Source organism: Anastrepha ludens, chromosome 4 (assembly GCF_028408465.1).
Source record: "Anastrepha ludens isolate Willacy chromosome 4, idAnaLude1.1, whole genome shotgun sequence".
Classification (NCBI taxonomy): Eukaryota; Metazoa; Arthropoda; class Insecta; order Diptera; family Tephritidae; genus Anastrepha; species Anastrepha ludens.
In genome coordinates, this window is record NC_071500.1 from 80,548,465 (window position 1) to 80,570,049 (window position 21,585).

Sequence of the window (21,585 nt, forward strand, 5' to 3'; positions counted from 1 at the left end):
GGTACATATTTCAATTTTCACGTTTGTGCAAAACAATTTGAAGTTTTATTTTAATTTCCAAAATGAAAAAAAAAAGAAAATTAGGAAACAATTCCGTGATGTTGTGAGTTATTTTTTCATATAATTTCACTTTCCTCTTTGTATGCAAGTTGCATTTGTGAAGAACTTTTGCGTACACAAATCATTATGGTGAGTAGTAGCAGAAAATACATCAAAACACATGTGGAAAAAAGGATGAGACAAATTTCAAGCAGGTACACCAACCAGTGCACCACTTAGTAGATACATCGTAAACATACAAATTTGACGAGCAGCACACATTTTTTAATGCAGTCCACATTGTAAGCGATCTTCTTCTTTCCTTTTCATATTCCTGCCGTCAAATCCGACGCCGTTTCCCTTATTCTCATTGCTGGCATTTTACAGTTGCAGTTGCAAGCAGTCAGGCAGCCTGTTTAACGCTTTTGCGGCAGTTGCTCTGGTTTTTACGCTCCAATTATTTTGATGCTTTCAATTTATGTAATTCCTTTTTTTTTCTCACCAACTTACGGTAGTTCACGTACACTATAACTCATGGAAATACATGTATGAGCAAATATTTATATTCCCTGCAGTAAATTGGACAATCCCAAAACAATCTCTGGACTATTTTATTTAGTGGTCATACCAACTACTCCAATCGTTCCGATTTTTTTTAATAAGAACAGGGAGTCAAATCGATGGACGTATGTATGTATGTTAGGACAGAAAATCCACTCACATTATAAACTTCAGCAAGTGATCTATTCAAAAAATAAAAACCAACTTTTATTAGGGCGCTACATTTTGGAATCCAATATTCACACAAGGTGGCGCAAAATTAATCGTCAATGTTGTTTGTGAGTAAATTATATATGAAATAAAAACAAATGAATTATAGTGATGTAAATATGGACCGTTTAGCGCTTCATTGCTTGTCTATTTGTATGCTGCAAATATGCAGTTCACAAGTGTCAAATGTGATTGACGTACAACGCCATTTGCAAAAATTTTTTATCTTCCTATAGGCTGAGTAATTTTGCGACTCCTTGTGCGTACCAGTTCAGCATAGACATAGACAAATACATTTAATTGTATTTGCATCTTTATTAGTAAATTTTGTAGTGTGGGCCATAAATTAATTTCGATTGATTTTTGTATTAAATAAATTTAAATTTATTATAATAAATATTTTACCAAAATACGCCAAGTGCTTCGAAAAGCTGATTGTGTGTTCGAAATAGTGCAGAGTGGATTATCCCCGGAAAACCTCTAAAAATTAATTTCATTCAAAATAATAATAAAGTACCCATGAAAATCATTGAAATGGAATTGGGGACTCCTCAGACAACTGTATAGGTAATTTTCACCGAGTCTTTAGCCGTCAGGCTATGATAAACCATCTCTTCGATTAAGAATAGTGAGCGTATTTCTAGCAAAAAGTTGATGCTACTCTTCCAATATTTTCTTTCGTGGTGAAAGAAAAGCTCCTTGAAGCCACTTAATAGCCTAGACAGCCTGATTAAAATTGTAGTGTGACAGACAGTTGTTACGCGGATTAGTGAACAGCTGATTTGCTTATTGGGTAGTTTATCAGTTAAAGATGGACCGCAGGCAACAAATATGGATATCAGCTGCCCTGATACTGAGAAATAATTATTTATTTATAAAAAACCCCAAATCGCAATATCTCACACTGTTCCGAAATATCAAAACAATTGTAATTACGAACGTGTTAGTGCAATCTAGCATTGCATCTAATCTTTTTTGTGCTTCTCTTTAAACGTTTCATTATTTTTCATTCACAATAGATATTAACTGTCATTTTCCCGCAATATTACCATCCACAAATCCTCTAAATTATGAGAATTAAATCCAGTTGTCAAACCACATTAGTTGAACTAAATTCCTGAGATAGTTCCAAATTGAGTCGATAAGTCTGTCAAGGCTAGGTATAAGCCGTTAAAGCCGCTGTGACCACTTGAACATTTTTTTGTCGAGGCAGAAGATAAATAAACTAATTATTAAAAAGGATTTATCACAGTAGTTTTTTGAATACAGTGTGTAAATCTCATTTTGAATATTTGAGATAATTGCCGAAAATTTGTGCTTTGGATTAATTTGGAGAGGACTCATACCAAGTATACACACGCCACAAAATCAGAGAATAGGAACTTTTTAGCTGTGAAAGACTGAAGCAGCACCGAAGAGATTCTGGTTATAATGTTAAATTAAACAAACAGTTTTGTATTTATTGTATTTTATATGTGTATTTATGTACCTATGTAGCAAATAAAATCATGCGAGCCAGCAGATTTTAAATTTGTTTCGTCTTAAGAGATGAGAAAAAGGTGGTATGAAACTAATCAGAATAGGTGGCCATCCCAGAATTGAATGTCAGGTTTTTACATATTTCATAACGAATAGACACTTAAATACAACGCACATACATACGTACAAATAAAACACACATTCTTGTACTTTATAACAAATATTACATTTTTACTTCATTCATTTCGTTTTTAGAATATGATTCAACTACTTTAGTTGAAATACAGAAAAATTTAAAAAATGCTACAAGATACTAAGTAATCATTTTTAATAATAACTTTAATCTACAAACGAAAATAAACGTGAGCAACAAAGTAGCATGAGCAGAAAAGTAAACGGATGGGAAGCAAAATTTTAAGAGGGTAGTTGCCAAGACCTAATTTGACAATTTGGAATGTACAGCCTATTGGCTGAAACGGCAATGAATTCTACTATTGGTTTTAGATTTTTATAATAAAATAATCACAGGTTAAATCTTTTTACCTTTCGGCATAAGGGCAGAAAACAAAGGTAGCTATAAAACTTGACAAAGGATTTATTTCAGGTTTTTATTATAAAAATTGAATAACTTTCAAGAGCGTAAAAGGAAATAGATATGCCTATATGACAAAACTAATATTAAATTGAATTTAGAAAAACAGTATAAAGTAATATTTAATAGCTTGTATGTCCTCCGTTATTTATGGTTATACTAGTCGTCGTGGCATCGAATTTACAAGTGACTGAAGGACACTAAGGACACTCATACCTTTTGAATAGCTTGCTGAAGGTGTAATAGGCAACCAAATGATCCAGAGGTTCTCCGGGTCACTTTAGCACTTTAGCATTTTTCGACACGAAAATCTCCATTGCACGCTTAGCTCTATGGATTGGAGCATTAGTCTTGTTGATATGTCCAAAATTCACATTATCTTAGACATCTACCTAATTTCCAGCGTTCATCTTATGCGAAATAAAACAAATTAAGGTCTTGCCCCGGTAGCTAAAAGTATCCCAGGTCATAAGAGAGCCACCGTGGGAGGTTGGGGAGTGACGGGTTAGTCGTTAATACTTTTGACGACCATCAGGTACATTGAGATACAATTTTTTTTTTTTCATCGTTAAAAATGCTGTATAGCCATTCATCATCTCAGAACTTATGATTATCGGCGAATTCGAATCTAGCTGATTTGTGGCTGTTGTAAGCTTCGGCTTAGCATATCTATTTTTCTTTCTATCTATTTTAAATTCGAATCTTCACTCAAAATTTGTTGTATTCTTCTCTTCGTAAAATTTAGAGAGAGTTCACATCTAATTTGGTTAGGGCTAATGCTTTTATTGACAGCCAACTATCTTATCTCTCTCTTGCACCTGTCGTTAATCTCCGGCTGTGGGTCAGTTATTTTAATTTTTCCATAACCATCATGGTTTTTAAAAAATGTTGTGGATGATGTTTTTATTTTGATTTACTTTTAGCGCTATTTTGCGAACTGAGACTCCTGATTCTCTACAAGCTTGAGTACCAGCGCGCTCCTCGGAAGATAGCGGCGTTCCCTTGGCATGGTTGGTTGGTTGGTTTAAGTGGTGACTAGTCCAGAATCCCACTAGGCATCAGTGCCCTAAAAAATTATTTTACCCGCATGAAAATGATTTATTTGCTAATGAAACTACTCAACTTACCTTAAAAAATCCTATCAATTTCACAAGTGTATAAAAATAGCACGCATTAATAAATATTTTAAATTGTGAAATGTGTATAAAAATATCAAAAATTTGCACTTGTCCCTTATAACAATATTTATTTCCTTCAAGAAACTGAAATTTCAATCAAAGCTCAAACGTAAAGGGACTTGATGCAAAGGACGAAATATTTTAAAACTACTGAAGAAAAAGTATGTTGTTGGCTTGTATAATTATTTCAACTCAAATTTCAAAATGATTTTCGCCTAATGATAACTTGTCCCGATAACCAAATATCAGCTCTTTGTATAGCATTGTAGGACTGTTAAATTTAAGGACTTGAGGAACATAAGCAACAGTTTTCGAAAGCTATCTCAATACAAAATACATATATACAACTCGCTAACTGATTCATTGGCATGGTCCACACACGCTAGGGTAGAATTCAGTTAAAAGCAAAGGCGCTTTCAATACAATTGAAGAAATATCAACTAGGTTGCAAGGAAAATGGGATATAACTATTGCTTTGTGGTTGGGACGCATTACGGTTAAGCTTATTATGGTCCGCCTACAAAGAAATAGGTTCGAGAGTCCCGTTAATTCAATAAACTAAATGCTCCACAGAACTAGAAGGGCTTAGAGGTATACATCTATATCTGATATCAGCATAAAGATGGATAGATACAATTTGAGAGCATTTTTCTACGTCATTGATATGTAAACTGTATAGAACCGGGCCTTGGGGTACTCCAGATTTTATCACCATTAAGCTTGAGTGATTACCTCCTGATAACACTTTTTGTCGTCTAAGTTGTAAAATAGTTTTCTATAGTCTTATTGTATCATTGCTGAATCCAAAATATGTATATGTCAAGCTCTTTGAAAGAAATTCTGTTACAAACCGCATAAAAACACTTTGAAAAAATGAAATAACGTAATTTCGTAAGGTTGCCTTTGTCAAAAATGGTCGCATATCTTTCGTAACTTTAAACATGCACTTCGGCAATGCACTGATTGATATTAAGTTAACAGTCTTTTCAAAGCCGTTGAACTTTAAGTCGAAGGGCTATAAGCACTCTTCTTTTTCGCTGCAGGTACAATTTTAGCCACCTTCCAGGTACCAAGAAATTTTAGTTATGCTAACGAGAGGTTAATAAAAGGCGTTAAGGGTGATATTATTTAAGGTAAATTTATCTTAATAAATCTCAAATTTATACTATCATCTCCTACAGCATTAGATTTAATTAAAATAATGCAACGTAATATAGTATAGTGGATTCACTGGTATTTGAAAATTTAAATTCATTGCGAAGTCCACGAGAAAGACTGTCACTAAACATAAAAGCATCATTATCCTGACGTGATGTAAGCCCTTTGGTGGTGAGATTAGTATTTAGTTTGCTCTGAAAGTAACATCTTTTGGCATCTCGAGTTATTTTAGTAGCCCTCAACTTCCACAAAATTTCACATGTCATACAATTATCATCAGAATTGTTTTCTTTCAAGAAGAATAGCCCTTATTTCTAGCCTCTATCGCCTTAAGCACATCTCTGTTGAATCATTTACATATATTCCTGTCCTTCCTAGAAACCATGAACCATGGCTGCTTGTTATTATTAACTTAAATTTTTCTTAAAAAAATGTTCGCAAAATATTTGCAAAGCTGGCAATTTTAAATACGAAGTTACATGCTTATGTATGTAAACTTGTGCATATATATTATTATACTTATATGATAATATTTCAAGCCATATTTTGTTACTGAACCTGTCGGGGCAACTTTACTCCGACAATTTCTTATTCACACACACATTATTTATGGTCATTAAAATAGGTGCACTTCGATAGATAAAGCGATTTCCTTGTGCCGCTCGGAAAAATATAAAGATATTCTTAAATTATCGATTTTTTTTACAAATAGTCGCGTTATTGGTTGTTATTGGTTATTGATATATTGATAATTTTGCGTGGCCACTAATTAAATTAAAAATATCAATACGAATTTCTTTCAAAGATGAGTCGTGCACAGCATTGCACAATTGAAGAGCGGAGGCTTTATATGTTGTAAATGCCCTTAAGCACAAAAAATCCATAGCACGATGTGGTCCCAAAAAGAATACGACTTCCACTACTGATAATTTAATTGTGACTCTTGTCAATTGCAGATGAAATCAACAACGTCGATGGTTCAACATGAACCTACCAGGCAGAATAGTTAATAAAGTTCCTCTATTCAAACAAACAAATTTAAAGAAAAGGATAAGTTTTGCACAAAAGCGCATGTCATGTGTGCACAAGTTATTTGTAATGATGTTGGGTGAAATGTCACACGTTCTAAAGAGCAAGAATATTCACCGCAGTGCTGTGGGGGTGCTTCTCTCAGTACGTAGTAGGACCTATTCACGATCTATCCACCACAAAGACATACTTCAAGAAGTGATGCTTCCATTTACCGAGCAGAATAGGCTGCTCCAGTGGGTTTCTGTGCAAGATAATGGCCCAAAACACTTGTCAATGTTAGTATGTGGATGGTTTTGACAAAATAAAGTTAAAGTTAGGAATTGACCAAGTCAGTCACCCGGCCGAAACCCCGTTGAAAACCTCTGGGCAGATTTAAAGAAGTAAATCGGGAGGAAAATATTCAACAAGACGAAGGCTTTATGGTATAAAATCAAAGAACTGTGGTATTCTACTCCCACAGAAACTAGCCAAAAAGTCATTGAGAATCATGGTGGACAAGAGGTCAGTAGACAGAGGTTATTAATTAAACTTCGATTATTAAAACAGCATTTTTTTTAAATCACTAAGTTTTTTATATCGTATCTTTTCTATTTTATACCCATTTTAATGAATATTTCCTTTCTCTTTTGTCCTATTGTTGTTTTTATTTATATTTGTTATATTAATCTATGATATTAATTGAATATCTGTTATAACTAATTAAAAAAAATTGCATTTTCCGTATGAACATAGGGGGTACTTATTTTAATGACCATATGTATACTTATACTCAAACATACATAGGTAGTTGCAATGTTCTCAACATAAATAACCAAAGAAGACCTACTAATTAACATGTGAAAAGCAACATTCAATTAAAAAAATATTAAACAAATAAATTTCAAGATAAATTCCAATTTAAAAAGAAAATTGTTCAGCAACAAAACCGGGCATGCAAAAAATACAGGGAAGGAATTTTAGCAAACTCTAATTAAAATTTCTGTACTTGTAAAGTTGGCAAGGCGGCAACAACTTCCAAGAAGTAGATTTAATAAAACTAAAATAAGAAAAGTTTTTTGTTTCAAGAAGTTGAATTACATTGGAAAACTTTCGAGCACAAACGAAAGTGCATCAAAGTAGTATTTCACTTTCATACCTTTTGCAATTGCAATAAACTAAAGGGCAGTAAAAAGAATATGGAAAAAAATCGTTTGTGGTTTTTAATCATACACCAATTATATAGGGCTTTTCAATAAGGGCATTCGGTTAATTGTCTTCGCCTTCATCGTCATATACTCAGTTAGGATATACGCGATTTTCGCAGAATTGTACAAAGCAATACAATCGTTTTTCTTGTGCTAACTGACGCCAATTAAAAATACCAAAAAAGTTATTACCTCTCCAGTTCCCCAGAAGATATTTCCGCCATCCACAATTATTACCAAGTCACATATTTTCAGAGTTGAACCACTTGATACTCTTCCATTGGGACAACCAAGACAGCACTATCTCGATGCCTTGGTAAAGATCATTACCTTCCTAGTCCCTCATCTACGTTACTACGTGGCCTGTCAATCTCCCCTAGAATCTCTTGATATTTCCAAATTAAAAGCTCGATGTAGTGGAAAAGCCATGGACTGAAAAACATCGAGAAACAATGTCAGCGGAAAAAACGGAATTGATGCTACTCACCAGATAATAGATACAAACCTCCATCTTTTAGGCTTTCTAGATTAAGAAGGCCAATATATTGGCATATATTTTATTATTTGATAGTTGGCAATTCAGCTGTCAATCAGCAAAAAGTGTTTTGATCGGTTGTGTAGTTTTCGTTTGGCGTTCGTTGAAAACTGGAAAACCAAAAGTAACATTTTCATCATATTTTGCTTTTTTATTTCCGCAAAGGGAAAACCGCATCGCAAGCTCATAAAAGGTTATGTGCTGTTTATGGTGACGAAGCCTTAAAAGAACGGCAGTGCCAAAATTGGTTTGACCTCTTGAGGCAATCTTCTTAGAAATGCTTAGAGGTCGGTGGTGGGAGGGAGACATAAATATCTTTTCCGATAGTCAAGCTGCGATCAGGACCTCTCGTCGCCATGTTGCAACTCCTCAAGTCAACTTCTGTTACGAAGAGATCAAATGCCTCGAACGTGCAGGGAATCTTTCTCTTATCCAGTTTCTGTTGTGACAGACATCGGTGTACCATTGACCGTTGTTAAAGGGAAACTACACAATTTCTTTCTTAAAAAAGCGCAAGGCAGATGGAGCTCTATTCTATCGTACGCTATCTCAAAAATACTTTGGCCTCAGCACGACACGGTGCTGAGGATCCGCCGCCAATCAATTTTCGCTTGTTCCATGCAACTCCCATTGCAGGAGCTGTAGGGATCCTGCAGAAAAACAGATTGTTGATCACTTTCTTTGCAAATATGCGGGCTTGCGGCCAGGGGCTTGAGGTTCCTTAGTGTACCTTTTGGGAGCGGCAATTCTGTAGCCTAGGTCCCTTTTCTCTCTCCACTTCACCAATAGCAATAGATGGCTCTAGATTATTTTCCTTCTTTTAAGTTTTGTAATCTTTCACAGGCAATGGTTAACATTATTATATCAAAACCGTCCCCTAGTGCTACTTGTAGTGTATCCGTGGTACTCTTGCCATCTAACCTACCTACCTATCTTTTCTTATATATAAAAATGAATGTTTGTCTGTATGTAATCGATGAACTCAAAAACTACTGCACCGATTATTATAAAAATTGGTATGTATATGTATTTTCCCACGGAGAAGGTTTGTAGAATATGCTCATAGCTGCAAATCGCCCCCAGGTGGCGCTGCAGAGTAGCAACTTCTACCCCGTTCAACCGCTTTTTTCAAAATACACAAAATCAATAAAATGGCTTAGAATGAATTGAATATTTGTGTACTGTTTTTTCTTTAAAGTTATTTTTCTTAAATTTATTTTAGTTGGGTCTTTCTAACTTTTAATGGGTCTTTCACCAATACGTTTGTCCGCTTGTTCCATTCTAGAGAATGCAAACTGTATCATGTATGTGAGGCCGATTGCTAATTTATGGTATCGATAATATTGTTTGTTGTTGTTGTAGTCGTTGAGAGTTCTTTTTTTTTTGTTTAAATCAGATATATTTCGTTAGATCTAGGTATCACAGGAAACTTTTTATCTCTATTCCTGAGATTTCATTAGTTTGCTGTAATAAGGGCTTGCCGAAGGAGCGAAGGGTTTGAAAGGGAGGTTATCGTTTAGTCGGTTGTATTTTTTAATATTTGTAGTCAATACAACGTTTACATATCCAATTAAGTATGGAATACGATATAGCTGAAATAAATATATACAGGAGCTTTGCTTGCTTGTAATCAGAAGATCCCGCATTAGATGACAGAATTTTCTGCGATACTAAGCCTTGCAAATTTCAAGTGTCCCTTCTGAAAGACCCTATTGCAACATAGCTACTTATATCCGACGTTCTAAATTTATGCAATTTTTACTACTATTGACTACTTCATTTCAAAATAGAAACGAAAAAAAAACAACTAAAACTTGAAGCGTCAGCGGCCAACGAAGTGTCAACAACAGTTCATGTCATTACTACAATCAGAATGCATAAGAAGCAGAAGCAGTAGAAAATAAGGAAAAGGTAGTTAGTACCTAACAGTCAACAATCAGAAAGGAACAGCCAACAACTGGCGGCAGCCGGAAGCAAGATTTTTATCATTTCCGTGGTTGTCAGCAACAACGCGTGGGCGTCCATTAACGTCGTCAACATGACTCGCTACATCTCGTCTTTCTTTTGGTCACATTCAGTTTGCTTACATACATAAATATCCATTGGTTAATATGTATGTAAATATAAATGCAAGCATACATATGTCTTCATATTCCCAAGCATATATACCTCTGCCCATCATTGGATAGTTTTGTATGTTACGAGGAAATGAGCGCCTTTCAAATGTTTGACATTTTTGTCACTTCTCTTTTACCAAAAAACAAAAACACATTCGTTCTAAATTTTCCACTCACATCTCCTTATGCTACAGATACGGTAAATTAGGATAAGTTAACTTGACTGATCAGCTTTGAATTCACAAGACCACACTTGACCTCTATTGCTGACAAGAGATTAGATAGACCGCAGGCTCGCAATATCCATCAATGAAGAGAAAAACCAAGTCAGTAACATGTCGGGCACAGAAAGTATCGTGATATGCTTATTTTACTTTGCATATGTGGACTATGTAAACAAACTATTATATTGCAGTATAAGAGCATCCCTTAACGGGTTACATGGGTTTCGTTGGTTAAAAAAAATCAATTTTTTTTTTTTTTTGCTTATTAATTTTTACAACATCTCAGGAATATTATCCTAAATTTTCAAGTCGATCCGAATAATAAATTCGGAGATACAGCCTTTGGAATGTGTGCGCTCCAAGAAACTTTTATTGTTACTCAAAACTTTAAACGCGTTTTTCTCGGAACTGTGTTTTCAAAGTCGGTTGTCAAATGTTCTCGAAAACTATTCAACCGATCTTGATGAAATTTTACACAGGTGTTCGAAATACAATTTACTCGTTTTTTCAATTACAACTATTTAAAAAAACAAAATGTCAAGCAAATTTAACCGAAATTTTCATTTTTTTGCAAAAATGTCTGCCAAAATTCCAATTTTTACTTTTTTTCTTTCCTTCGTTCAAGCACGAGTTTATGGTCTTAACTAAAGCACTAATTTTTGTTTTTTTTTTCATTTTTGATGAGCCTGTCAGGAGTTATGCTGACAACGCGGACGCATCTTTTTTTCGAGGGGTCACCGGATATGACGTCACAATGGAGGAATTTTAAGTTTTTTTTTTTTTGAAAATTTTAGAAATTATTCTTTAAATATGTATCTATAAGACAGAAAAAAGTTTGGATTAAATAAATAATTTTTTACATATTAGAAAAAAAATATTGAAACCCATGTAACCCCTTAAGTTAGCCCGTGGTAAGCACCATTGTCCCAAGGTGTGAAAAATAATAAAATAGAGCCCCTTTTACTTACAGAACTACAAGACAAAAATGTTTTGTTTAACATATGTACATTATCAACATATATTACAAAGGAAATTATGTAGGCAATAACCCTTTAGTACGTTTTTTTAGTATAACCAATGTACAAACAACCCTTCGTACCGTTGAAAGATATTTGGCGATTATTACTTTATATGCGCAAAATATTATAAAGATGCAACCATCAACGGGTTCGTCTGCAACATCACAGCTATGTGCTTACAAAGGGATCTCTGGATTACATTTTAGTACGCAAAGTGAGTTGGTCATCGTAGCTATTATCACCTTAATAGTTGTTTGGCTTGGGGCGTGACTACCATTCAGAAGTGCGCAGGTTCGAATCTCCGGACATCAAACACCACATGATAGTCAAAGTTTTCCCAGCAGCGGTCGCTCCTAGGCAGGATATTGCAAGCCTTCAGGCATATTTCTGCCATAAAAAAGCTTCTGCCATTCGAAGTCGGCCTAAAACTGTAGATCCCTCAATTTGTGGAAAACATCAAGTCGGTGGAGAAACATATACACACATTAGGCCGGGTCGATTTGTGGGGAGGCAACAAAATCGCCCATTGCTCTGTGAAAATCATATTCTAGGGATCAAAATAAGAAACTTTGCCGAAGGAACCATACCTCTAAAACGAGTTCTGATGTCCCCCAATTTGGGTCGAGCTTTTTAGTTTATTTTCTCATGTAATGGCCAAAAATGGTGATATTTTGAAATGATTGTACGGGGAACCCCCCAAGGGAGTTCCAGGGGGTGTGTCACTGGCATGGGTGGATCGGCCGTCCAAAGTTAGTGGGGGTCGGTCATACATTTGGACTCGATTGGAGCACTCTAAATGGGTCAAAGTGGGATTTTTCGTTCGACCCAAATTGGGGGACATCAGAATTCGTTTTAGAGGTATGGTTCCTTCGGCAAAGTTTCTTATTTTGATCCCTATAATACGATTTTCACAGAGCAATGAGCGATTTTTGTTTATTTGGATGTCAAGGAAGATGCCTCGGCTGCCTGCCATGCTGATTTGTTGGCAGTTTGTATACTGGAGTTAGAAAAATAATGTAGTTTTGCTGGAGCTTGTCAAACTTTGAACAGCAATGACACCCACCACTTCCGTGATTTTATGTACCCTTATGAAGAAGTAGTTAACGTTGATGGATTACAAAAATACACCACCAGCTTTAAGGGTAAAAAACAAACTAAAAAATGAGGAAACATTTCAATAAGACTAAAGCGAAACAGGCGAAAGCAAGCCGTGAAGAAAATCCATCCGATCCGTATCAGTCCCATGAAAGGCTTTAATGATTTTTTTTTTTTGAAGGCTGAACACTTTGGAAACTAATCGAATTGTTCAAAAATTGTTTGTTTCACATTTGCTTACTTCAAGCCTAACACAGGAGTTTCAGTTGCTTTTTATCTATCGACAGTACTTCCAAACAAAAATATGTTACGTTTCTAAAAACCATCGAGCGCGATGGTGTCATTTGCAATGAGTAGCACTTTCCAAGCAAATAAGAATATTCGCAGTAAACTCAAATTGTTAAAAATATGGTGCGTAGTGCAGATACAACTGCCACAACCAATATTGAATAAAATGAAGAACAAAAATAGGGGCGCACTCATATATCGTCCCCTTAGTATAACAATAGCCTATGTGCTCATAGGCTATTTTTTTTTTATTGAATTTTTGGATTCTCCATCGTCGATTTTATATGTGGTCAAAATTTTGTCAAATTCTAGTTCCACAAAGTGGGTCAAAACGTCAGTCAAAAAATAATAAATATTTACAGACATAACGAGATTTGAGTGAGAGCTACTTTCGACAAAAAGTTTGAAATTCATTTTCTCAAAGCATCAAAAAATGTATAGGCTATTTTAATACTAAGGGGACGATATGATAATTGATTTCCGATGAAGCGCAAACTCATACGTGGAGAAAAAGAAAAGCCGAGAGTGCAATACAGTCATCGAATAGTCCATTTGTGAAGCAATGATAGACAGCAACACTGGTTTTAGTATTGCTGGGCTATACAGCAATACAGAGCTGAATGCCGAGATGAATTCTGCTGCTGTCCTTCTGTTGCTGAATTTTCGCCATCACCTTTAGTTGGTCTGAGTGAACCAGCTTCCTTTCAACTTGCGTAACTGCAAATATTTTGCTCGAAATTTACTCAAAGCTCGTTTGTGAAACACAAAAGCAAAGTATTGACTCAATAATTTAATATTTCACATGCGCATGCAAGTCTCTTGCAAGTTCACTTTTGTAGACAAAGGATTTATTGCATAAGGGATTCATGATAAAAAATCGATTTTCCTTTCCGAAAATACATGTATGAAATTATAGACAATAATCGAAATATATACACTATTCACCATTGCTAGTAATTATGTTCATAGAGCTTACTTATCATGATTCATGAATTTTTTAGTAAGAGTTGAGACTGTGCAAAGAATACCATATACTCGTATGCAGAATACTTATAATTAATATTCATTTCTATTTTTATTTTACTTTTTTATTTTTTTTAATCAACCCATTCTGCCACACAAAATTCTCAGCTCAAACTCTTCATATCACGAAGTTGAACTCTAATTTTGTTTTAACCATGACCCAATTCTTGTTTATCGGAGTTAATCCAGCATTCAATTGAAAAGTGATTCGCTCCTATGAGAAACGCATATTAATTTCTTTGATTTACTTATGAATAAAAATAGACAAAAAAATAGAGAAAGAATAGAAAAATATTTAACAAAACAAAATATTTACTTAATTAATTACATGCATGCATCACAAAACCTGTGAAGATGTTGAGTTCACATAGCACTATACTAAGTATTGTTGTTGTTGTAGAAGAATAAACAGTCCCCATACATGCATGGGAACTTCAACTATCGTGGGATTTTTTGCAGTTTTTGCAGTTATCTCATCGTGCGCTGTGCCCTATGGGACTGCGCTTTGTTTCGCAGAAATGGTACCTTTTACGTTTTCCTAGATGAAGAGAGTTCATTCATTTCCCAACTTTAATCAAGCTCTTCTGGGTAATTTTGCCCCAAATGTCTTACAGAGAAGAGTGCATTTTCTCCTCTATATACTCGTATAAATATAATTGGCAACTACACCTCGACCAAGAAGAAGCCTTTCATGCCCTTTCATTTTGCCTTTCATGCCCGAGGATTTCAATTAGCCACTATCGAATGGTAGTCACGCACCAACCCATTCGGCTACGGCAGCTGATTTCTCATCTCATGATTAAAAACCTTTTACGTGAGCACAGACCCCAGGTAATCTTTACCGATTACTATTATTGACTGATGCTAAATCAGCCAGTCGACTGTCGTAGAACTATCAATTTATTGGAATGAACTTTGGGCCATCGAAATCATCTCGTATAACACATTGAACTCACTATACGAGCCTTGTAGGGCATGGATGTCTGTCTTAAAAAATAAAACTGATTCTCACAGAAGGATACGGAAGATATTTGGCAAACACCTCTTGGGATGATAAAGAGATATAATTAATATCGATTATGTATACCTTTACGCGATTTTTAACTAGTGTTTTACAAAATAGGATTAAATTATTCCCCTTTTCTTTAAGCTTAAGCTTTAAATTTTACAAATAGCTACTCACAAAGTCTTCGGCATATTTGAAGCTTGCTGAGCCTCCGAGGTGTGATTAGAAAATTTCGAAAGCGTTTACGAGATTTTTGAATTCTCTGAAATTTCTGAAAAAACAGTGGACTTAATTGTCTCTAATAGACTCATGTACGAGTGACGTAAGCAAAAATAGAGTTTTCTATTGGTTATTGACAGACTGTCAAGTCTGTTTTTTATTTGTCGTTCACTAATTATAAAACTGTAATAAAACGATTTAAAGCCAAATTTATCTCTCGCGGAGGTGACCTCAATTGTTGAACTGAATCGTCCAATTTCAGCATTATGCTTTTTCTTGCGGCGTTTTCCGAAATCAGAAAACAGAAAACCTCTAACAGGTTAATACACAAGCGCTGCCGAATCCATGCAGCTGACTTATTGAAAATTTTACCACTCAACTTCGTACCGGTTAGTATTTCATTAATATCTCACACATAGATGGAATTACTCCATTTCGCTCTGTTCTTATTGGAAAACCCTCCAGGTGTCTGCAGCAGGTACGGCCGCAATTAGTGTTGTGAAATTTCTCAAAATTGGTTATTGCGTTTAAAGTTTCCTCTGCTACAAATAAATATGTATGGAAATAACGCAGCTGCTCTTCTTTTCTCATTCTAAATAAAAAATATTAAAAATATCAAACATTCTATGCTTTGGCACTCCTTATACATATATAAGCCAATCATAAATGTAATTGAAGCTAATTTAGGGGAAGAGAAACGAAATTAATCGCTTGGCCCCATAGTATAATAAACAAAAACACACAAGCAAATACATTCAAAAAAGTACTGGGAATTGATTTTTAAATGTGAAAAACATTGTATAAATATGACATATTGTTAATATATAACAGACTATAATAAATAAAGGGGAGATATAAAAAAAAAAACATTGTCAAAATGGTAAACCAAGATCAGACGTTGAAGATAATCGGTGCGTCGTTTTTTAAATTAAGTTTGTCCATTCATGTATGAGCTCTTGTTAGTAATTCTGAACGCTGTTACTTTGCACTTCGTTAAAATAAAAGTTCCCATACGGGCTGAGGTTGAGTAAAAACTGAAATCAACTTAAGATATTATATATGAGAAAAAAACATACAAATTTATTTAATAATTTTGGAGACCAGATAGTTTATACAGACAGACAAAATCTCGTGTTTTTTGTATGCGCCAAGCTTGTCCATTTCAGGTCAACACAATCAAATTACTTTTCCTCAGGTCTTAGTAGGTACATCGCTTAGTAGGTTTAGTCTTAGTAGGCACATCGCTTTATGTTCCCCTTTACTTCAAGGTCATGAGGCATTTTATAATGCTAACTTATTCATATATTTTGGAATATAACTTAACCTTCTCAAAACATTATGTCGCATAAATTTGAGATCTTTAAATATGCTCTTATCTCACCCAATATACAACTGTGTAGATCTTCGAAAAATCTCTACCTTATTAGCTATGTGAGCAGTATTAGAATCCTGACTGTGAATATTTTCCTACAGTTGTAAGATGGCTTTTTGTGAGGAGCTTTTTCATGGCAGAAATACGATTGGAGGTTCGTCATTACCTGCCCAGAATTGTTATTAGAACAACCTTTTCTATTACTCGGTGGCAGTCACGCGCCAACCCATTCGACTACGGCTGCATGGAATAGTTAGTTACTCGTAACATAAATAACCGGGATTTTAAACATTGCTTGAATAGGTCGTATTATTGGTTCCCAATTGTGTCTACGAGATGTAAGTGAGGATTGGTTTTCTTCTCCTGTCAGGTATATCTTCAAGCAAAATTTCCCCCATATTATTGTTTATAACAAACATTTTCAAATAGTTTGCATTCAGTTTCTCTTCATGGCGCTGGCAAGCCGTTTAGCGAGTGAGTGTTTCTATCGATAAGTGAGGGCTTCAGCACGAATATCATCCGACATACAATACATATATGCATACTTTGAATGTGAAATCCATCGGACTTACCGAATATTTAACAACCTTTAAAAAAACAATTGAATTTCTTATCAGTTTCCTAAACCCCGAACTCTACACAGAGATACTCGTGAATACAAAACGGCAGCATAAGTTGAGCTTCAAAATAGCAAGAATTTTAACTATTCTAAACACTCTCTGGCTTTAAAAATTTATACAGGGCCCGCCATCTATCGTTACGAACTTGAACTAGGTATTATTTGAAGAATGGTAACACTTAGCTGTCATCTGATTTGACAGAAAATTAGTTTTATTCTTCCGCTGAACGAAAATGGTTGTGGTTACGCTCAAAGAACGCTGGGAAATATTGCGACATTACTTTGAAAATCAGGTAATGTTGCAGAATGTATACGAAAATTACGTACGGCAATGGGAAGAAGAAAAGTACCTCGCATCAGCCGAAATTCTGATATCGTTTGACCGCCTCGGAGCTACGATTTGACGCCGTTGGATTATTATCTTTGGGGTGCCGTCAAAGACCAGTATTATGCCAACAAACCAGCAACAATTGATGCACTGAAGACCAACATACGCGCTGTCATAGCTGAAATACAGCCGCATACAATCGAAAATGTGTTGAAAAATTGGACCGATCGTATGGGGTGGTGCATGGCTAGCCAAGGCAGCCATATGAATGAAGTTGTGTTCCATCATTAACCGGAAGGATTGCACTTCAAAATAAAAAAAACAGTTTGGAAAAATATTGAGCAGGTTCTTTTTTATAGCATTTTTAGTTCCGTAAAGTTATATGGCGGACCCTATATATACAAATATGGATATGTAAATACACGCGTACAGAAATCTCGAAATAAAACCTCATTCATTCGCTTTCAATTTGATATAATTGTTTAAACTCTATAGCAAAAATAAAATGAAAATGAAATAGAATACTGGCTTAGGAATTCCGATTGAGTTTTTTAAATTCTCAAATCATCAGAGTTCGTTTGTGTGTTTGCCAGGAGCAAACTCTCAGGAGGGCAATGCAGAAAAATATCAGAAAACAGAGAAGTTCGGAAAAGAAAATACGTACACATATGAATGACATAATTTAGTCAAGTGCCAAGGCTTCATGCAGTTGAGCTCCGTTAAGGCACCAGCAGAAAAACTGTTACAAACAAATAACCGCAAAAAGTATACCAGGAAAATGCAAACTTGAATGAAAAAATCCAAGCAAAAATGAATAGCGACGGCAAAGGATGTTGCATTGCAATTGTCGACCAACGAGACGGTTCTGGTAGCAACTTGAAAGTATGTGGCATAAGAAGAAACAACAAAAAACTTACCCACATGTTGCAAAAACAAAACTCACAACAATCGCAGTCGTAGAGGGCATCATTTAAGCTTTTGTGTTTTGCGTTTAAACGCTTGGTAATTTCTCCAAAGGGAAATAATTGTTGAAAAGCAGGTACACACACATATGCGAGACACGCAGTTGCGAGAGGAGAAACCGCAGGAAATGTGTAAACAACAGCAAGAAGTAGATGATGTGGTAGACGTGACAAAACAATATAAATTTCTTAAATCTAAACGATCGGAATTTAAGTTGGCTTGCATGGCTTTAAAAATATGCAAATAAACACTGGTATTTATCTACATATACAAGTACATACTCGTATATGCCACATGTAAGTGCGTGTGTAATAGACGATGCGTGTTACGGTTGAACAATAAATTTTAATTTCTAAAAATAAATTTTAATTTCTTAATTAATTCTTTTAATTACATGAAAGATATTTCAATTTGTGGTTTAATATAAAAGCTGTGTATTTGAGAAATATTAACTAAATGCAGAAAATTGCATGTCTGATATTATTCTAGCTAATTTTTTTTCGATTTAAGACAATCACAACTAAATATTGTATATTATGTCCAGTTATTGTGTTGAAATTTTAGAATGCAATTTATTGAACTTCGAATCAAAGTATTCACTAAAATTAAAAGTTAAGTGTTTGATTTTATCTAAAATTGCTTACTCTTTAGTGAATAAAGTTTTAATCGCTTTGAAATATTTGAGGTCAATTCAGCAATTCATTTGAGTGCAGTAATTCATTTGCTTCTAATTTTGTACCTGATTTTATTTAATATTGTGGGCTACGTACATTCAACTTCTAATTACTATTTTTTTTTTAATTGGTATACTCGTCTTGAAGATCGTGAATATATCTTTAGCAATAATGCATGTTCAGTTTGCTTGTGACAGGCATAAATAAGAGAAGTGCTTTGCGGTGTTCGGCGATTTTCTGCTATCGACTATTGGCTCTCCTGGACTCTTCCATTGGGACGATTGGGCTTTGGTTTTGATGTCATAATTCGCCGCGATTCGTCACCAGTTATGATCCTTTTAAGCAATTCTAGATAATTGTTGACGTCATTCAACAATTCCTGAGCGAAGCTCATGCGACGTTGTTTTTGGTCAAAATTCAGCAATTTTGGAAAGAACATCGCTGCCACACGCTTCATGCCCAAAATTTCCGAAAATATTGCAAGATATGAGCAGGCCGTTATCCTCAGCAGCTTCTCTAATTGTGATTCGACGATTCTCCATAACAATTTTCTTCACTTTCTCAACATTTCCATCGGTTCGGGGTATGCTGAGGCTGTTGGACTCTCACCGTATGCCACTGTCAACATTTCAAGTGTTTTTGAGCACTTAGTTCCATTTTTTACAAAAAATTTTATGCAACTTCTTTGATCCATTTTTTTCTATAGCAGAAAATTGGTGAACACGCAAAACACTTGTCTTATTTATGTTTCTCACATATAAACAAAACTTTCAATATTGCATAAACCGTGAACATATCTTCGAGACGAGTGTACCAACATTAAAAATAATAATAATAATCGATAGTCGAATGTACGTAGCCCGCGAAATTGGAAAATTTGCCTAATTTTTTTAACACACCTCGTAAAAGCATTCATACCAAAATATAGTACCGCAAGAAGTATTTTTAAGAGCTTGAGGGCTTAAAATGATAGCACAAATAGAAATATTGTTGGAATGTATTTTTTTATTTTTATTGGTTATAATCTGGTAGACCAATTCATGGCATTTAGTTTTTGAATATGATATCCGGTATATCTTCAATCAGTCCAAATTTCCGTTACTTTTTCTAATACATCTAAATGAGCGCAATCAGGAAAAAAGCAAGGCAAGCGATAGGCATTTGGCTTCAATTCTTGCACTAGCTGTATTTTATAGGCACATAAGCCAAGATGCTTACGTAAAACTGTAAGTTTCCTAACCGAAGTACAATAGCCAACAAACTTAGAACGACGACGAATCGACATTTCGGCCTCCTCTTTAATATTTCTCTCTATGAGCTTCCCGAACAGATTCTTTATTTTTAAAAGTTTCCACAATTTGGAAGCGTTGTTCTAGTATTAAACGATTCATGATGGCTTGCCAAACCTTACTGAACAGAAATCAAACCATAGATATCGATAGTTGTCTTGCAGCAAAAAAAAAGAGTTTAGTATATTAATTAAAACATTTCTTACAAGCTAAATTCCCTTCGAAGTATTGTACATGCAAATATTCATAATAAAAATTAAAATTTTTCCAATGTGAAATTCGTTCCACAAAAATCAAAGCCTTGAACAATAAGCAGGCATATCTTCTCTCTCCTTTCTTTGTACTAGAAAATGAGAAAATGTTCCCACTAAGCATATTGCCTACATTAACACATGTGATTAAGGGCAACTACTTACACATATAAGCGAAAATACGATGCAAAATGTTGCATGCAGATAGAAAGAGTACAAAATACGTCGGGAAGAACAATTACGCGCATAGACGGCAAGTATGTCTCGTTGAAACAAAACAAAAAAGATTCCTCTGATTGAAAAATTTCACACCTGATGAGCATGAATGACTGCACATGAAATGAGTTGTTCTTGCTTTTTGATTTCCATGCTTTTTTCGTGTCAGCGGCTGAAAGTGCGCAGTAAGCTCTGTTTTCTACTCTTAGGTTTTGCACTTTCGTGATTTCGTGAAAGTTTCATGTTACTGTTGCATTTATAAATCCAAGTTTTATTACAAAAATGTTAGCAATGTATCTTCTAACAAACATACATACATATATACGTATGTTTCTTACATTTGTTCGAATACAACTGATTTGTCACTATTTGCTATTTTCTCTTCCGCAGGATCACAAACTGAAGCATATGGCTGAGCTGCAACAATCCGTTGTTACCGACCAAGATACACGCCATCAAATACAGACACAGATTCTGCAATGGGAAGAGAATTTGGAGCGTTTACATTGCGAGCAGTTCCGCTTGCGTTGCTACATGGCGTCGTTGCAGAGTGGCGAATTGCCAAATCCAAAAGTAAGTACACACACCCTGAAGGAAATGAAACTATTAAACTATTAAACTTAAACTTCTAAACTGTTTTCAAAAAGGCCAGACTAGTTTCTGTTTTACGCTATCTTTGATGTGAGCTAACTTCTTTCGGTAATTTGGCGAAGGTTGCAAACAAATCAGCCTCGGGATCTGTGCATTAGGTTTTAATTTTCTATACACTGACTACTTACTACATACATACATATAAGACCACGAAATATTTAGTAATGGCGACAGTCGGCTTTTGACGCAGAATGCAGCGCCAGGAGCCTTAGGTTAAGTTTAGAAACATTGTCTCTCAGATGATATTATTTGATCTTCTTGTT

General features: G+C 35.0%; 1 protein-coding gene across 1 annotated transcript in view; it reads left to right on the forward strand.

Moving 5' to 3' along the window:
- Window positions 1-21,585, forward strand: part of LOC128861886 (protein still life, isoforms C/SIF type 2) — a 418,993-nt gene that overhangs the window by 156,426 nt on the left and 240,982 nt on the right. The window contains exon 6 of the mRNA XM_054100262.1: window positions 21,062-21,244. Within this exon, the coding sequence (XP_053956237.1) occupies window positions 21,062-21,244 (183 nt within the window). The remainder of the gene's footprint in view (window positions 1-21,061; window positions 21,245-21,585) is intronic.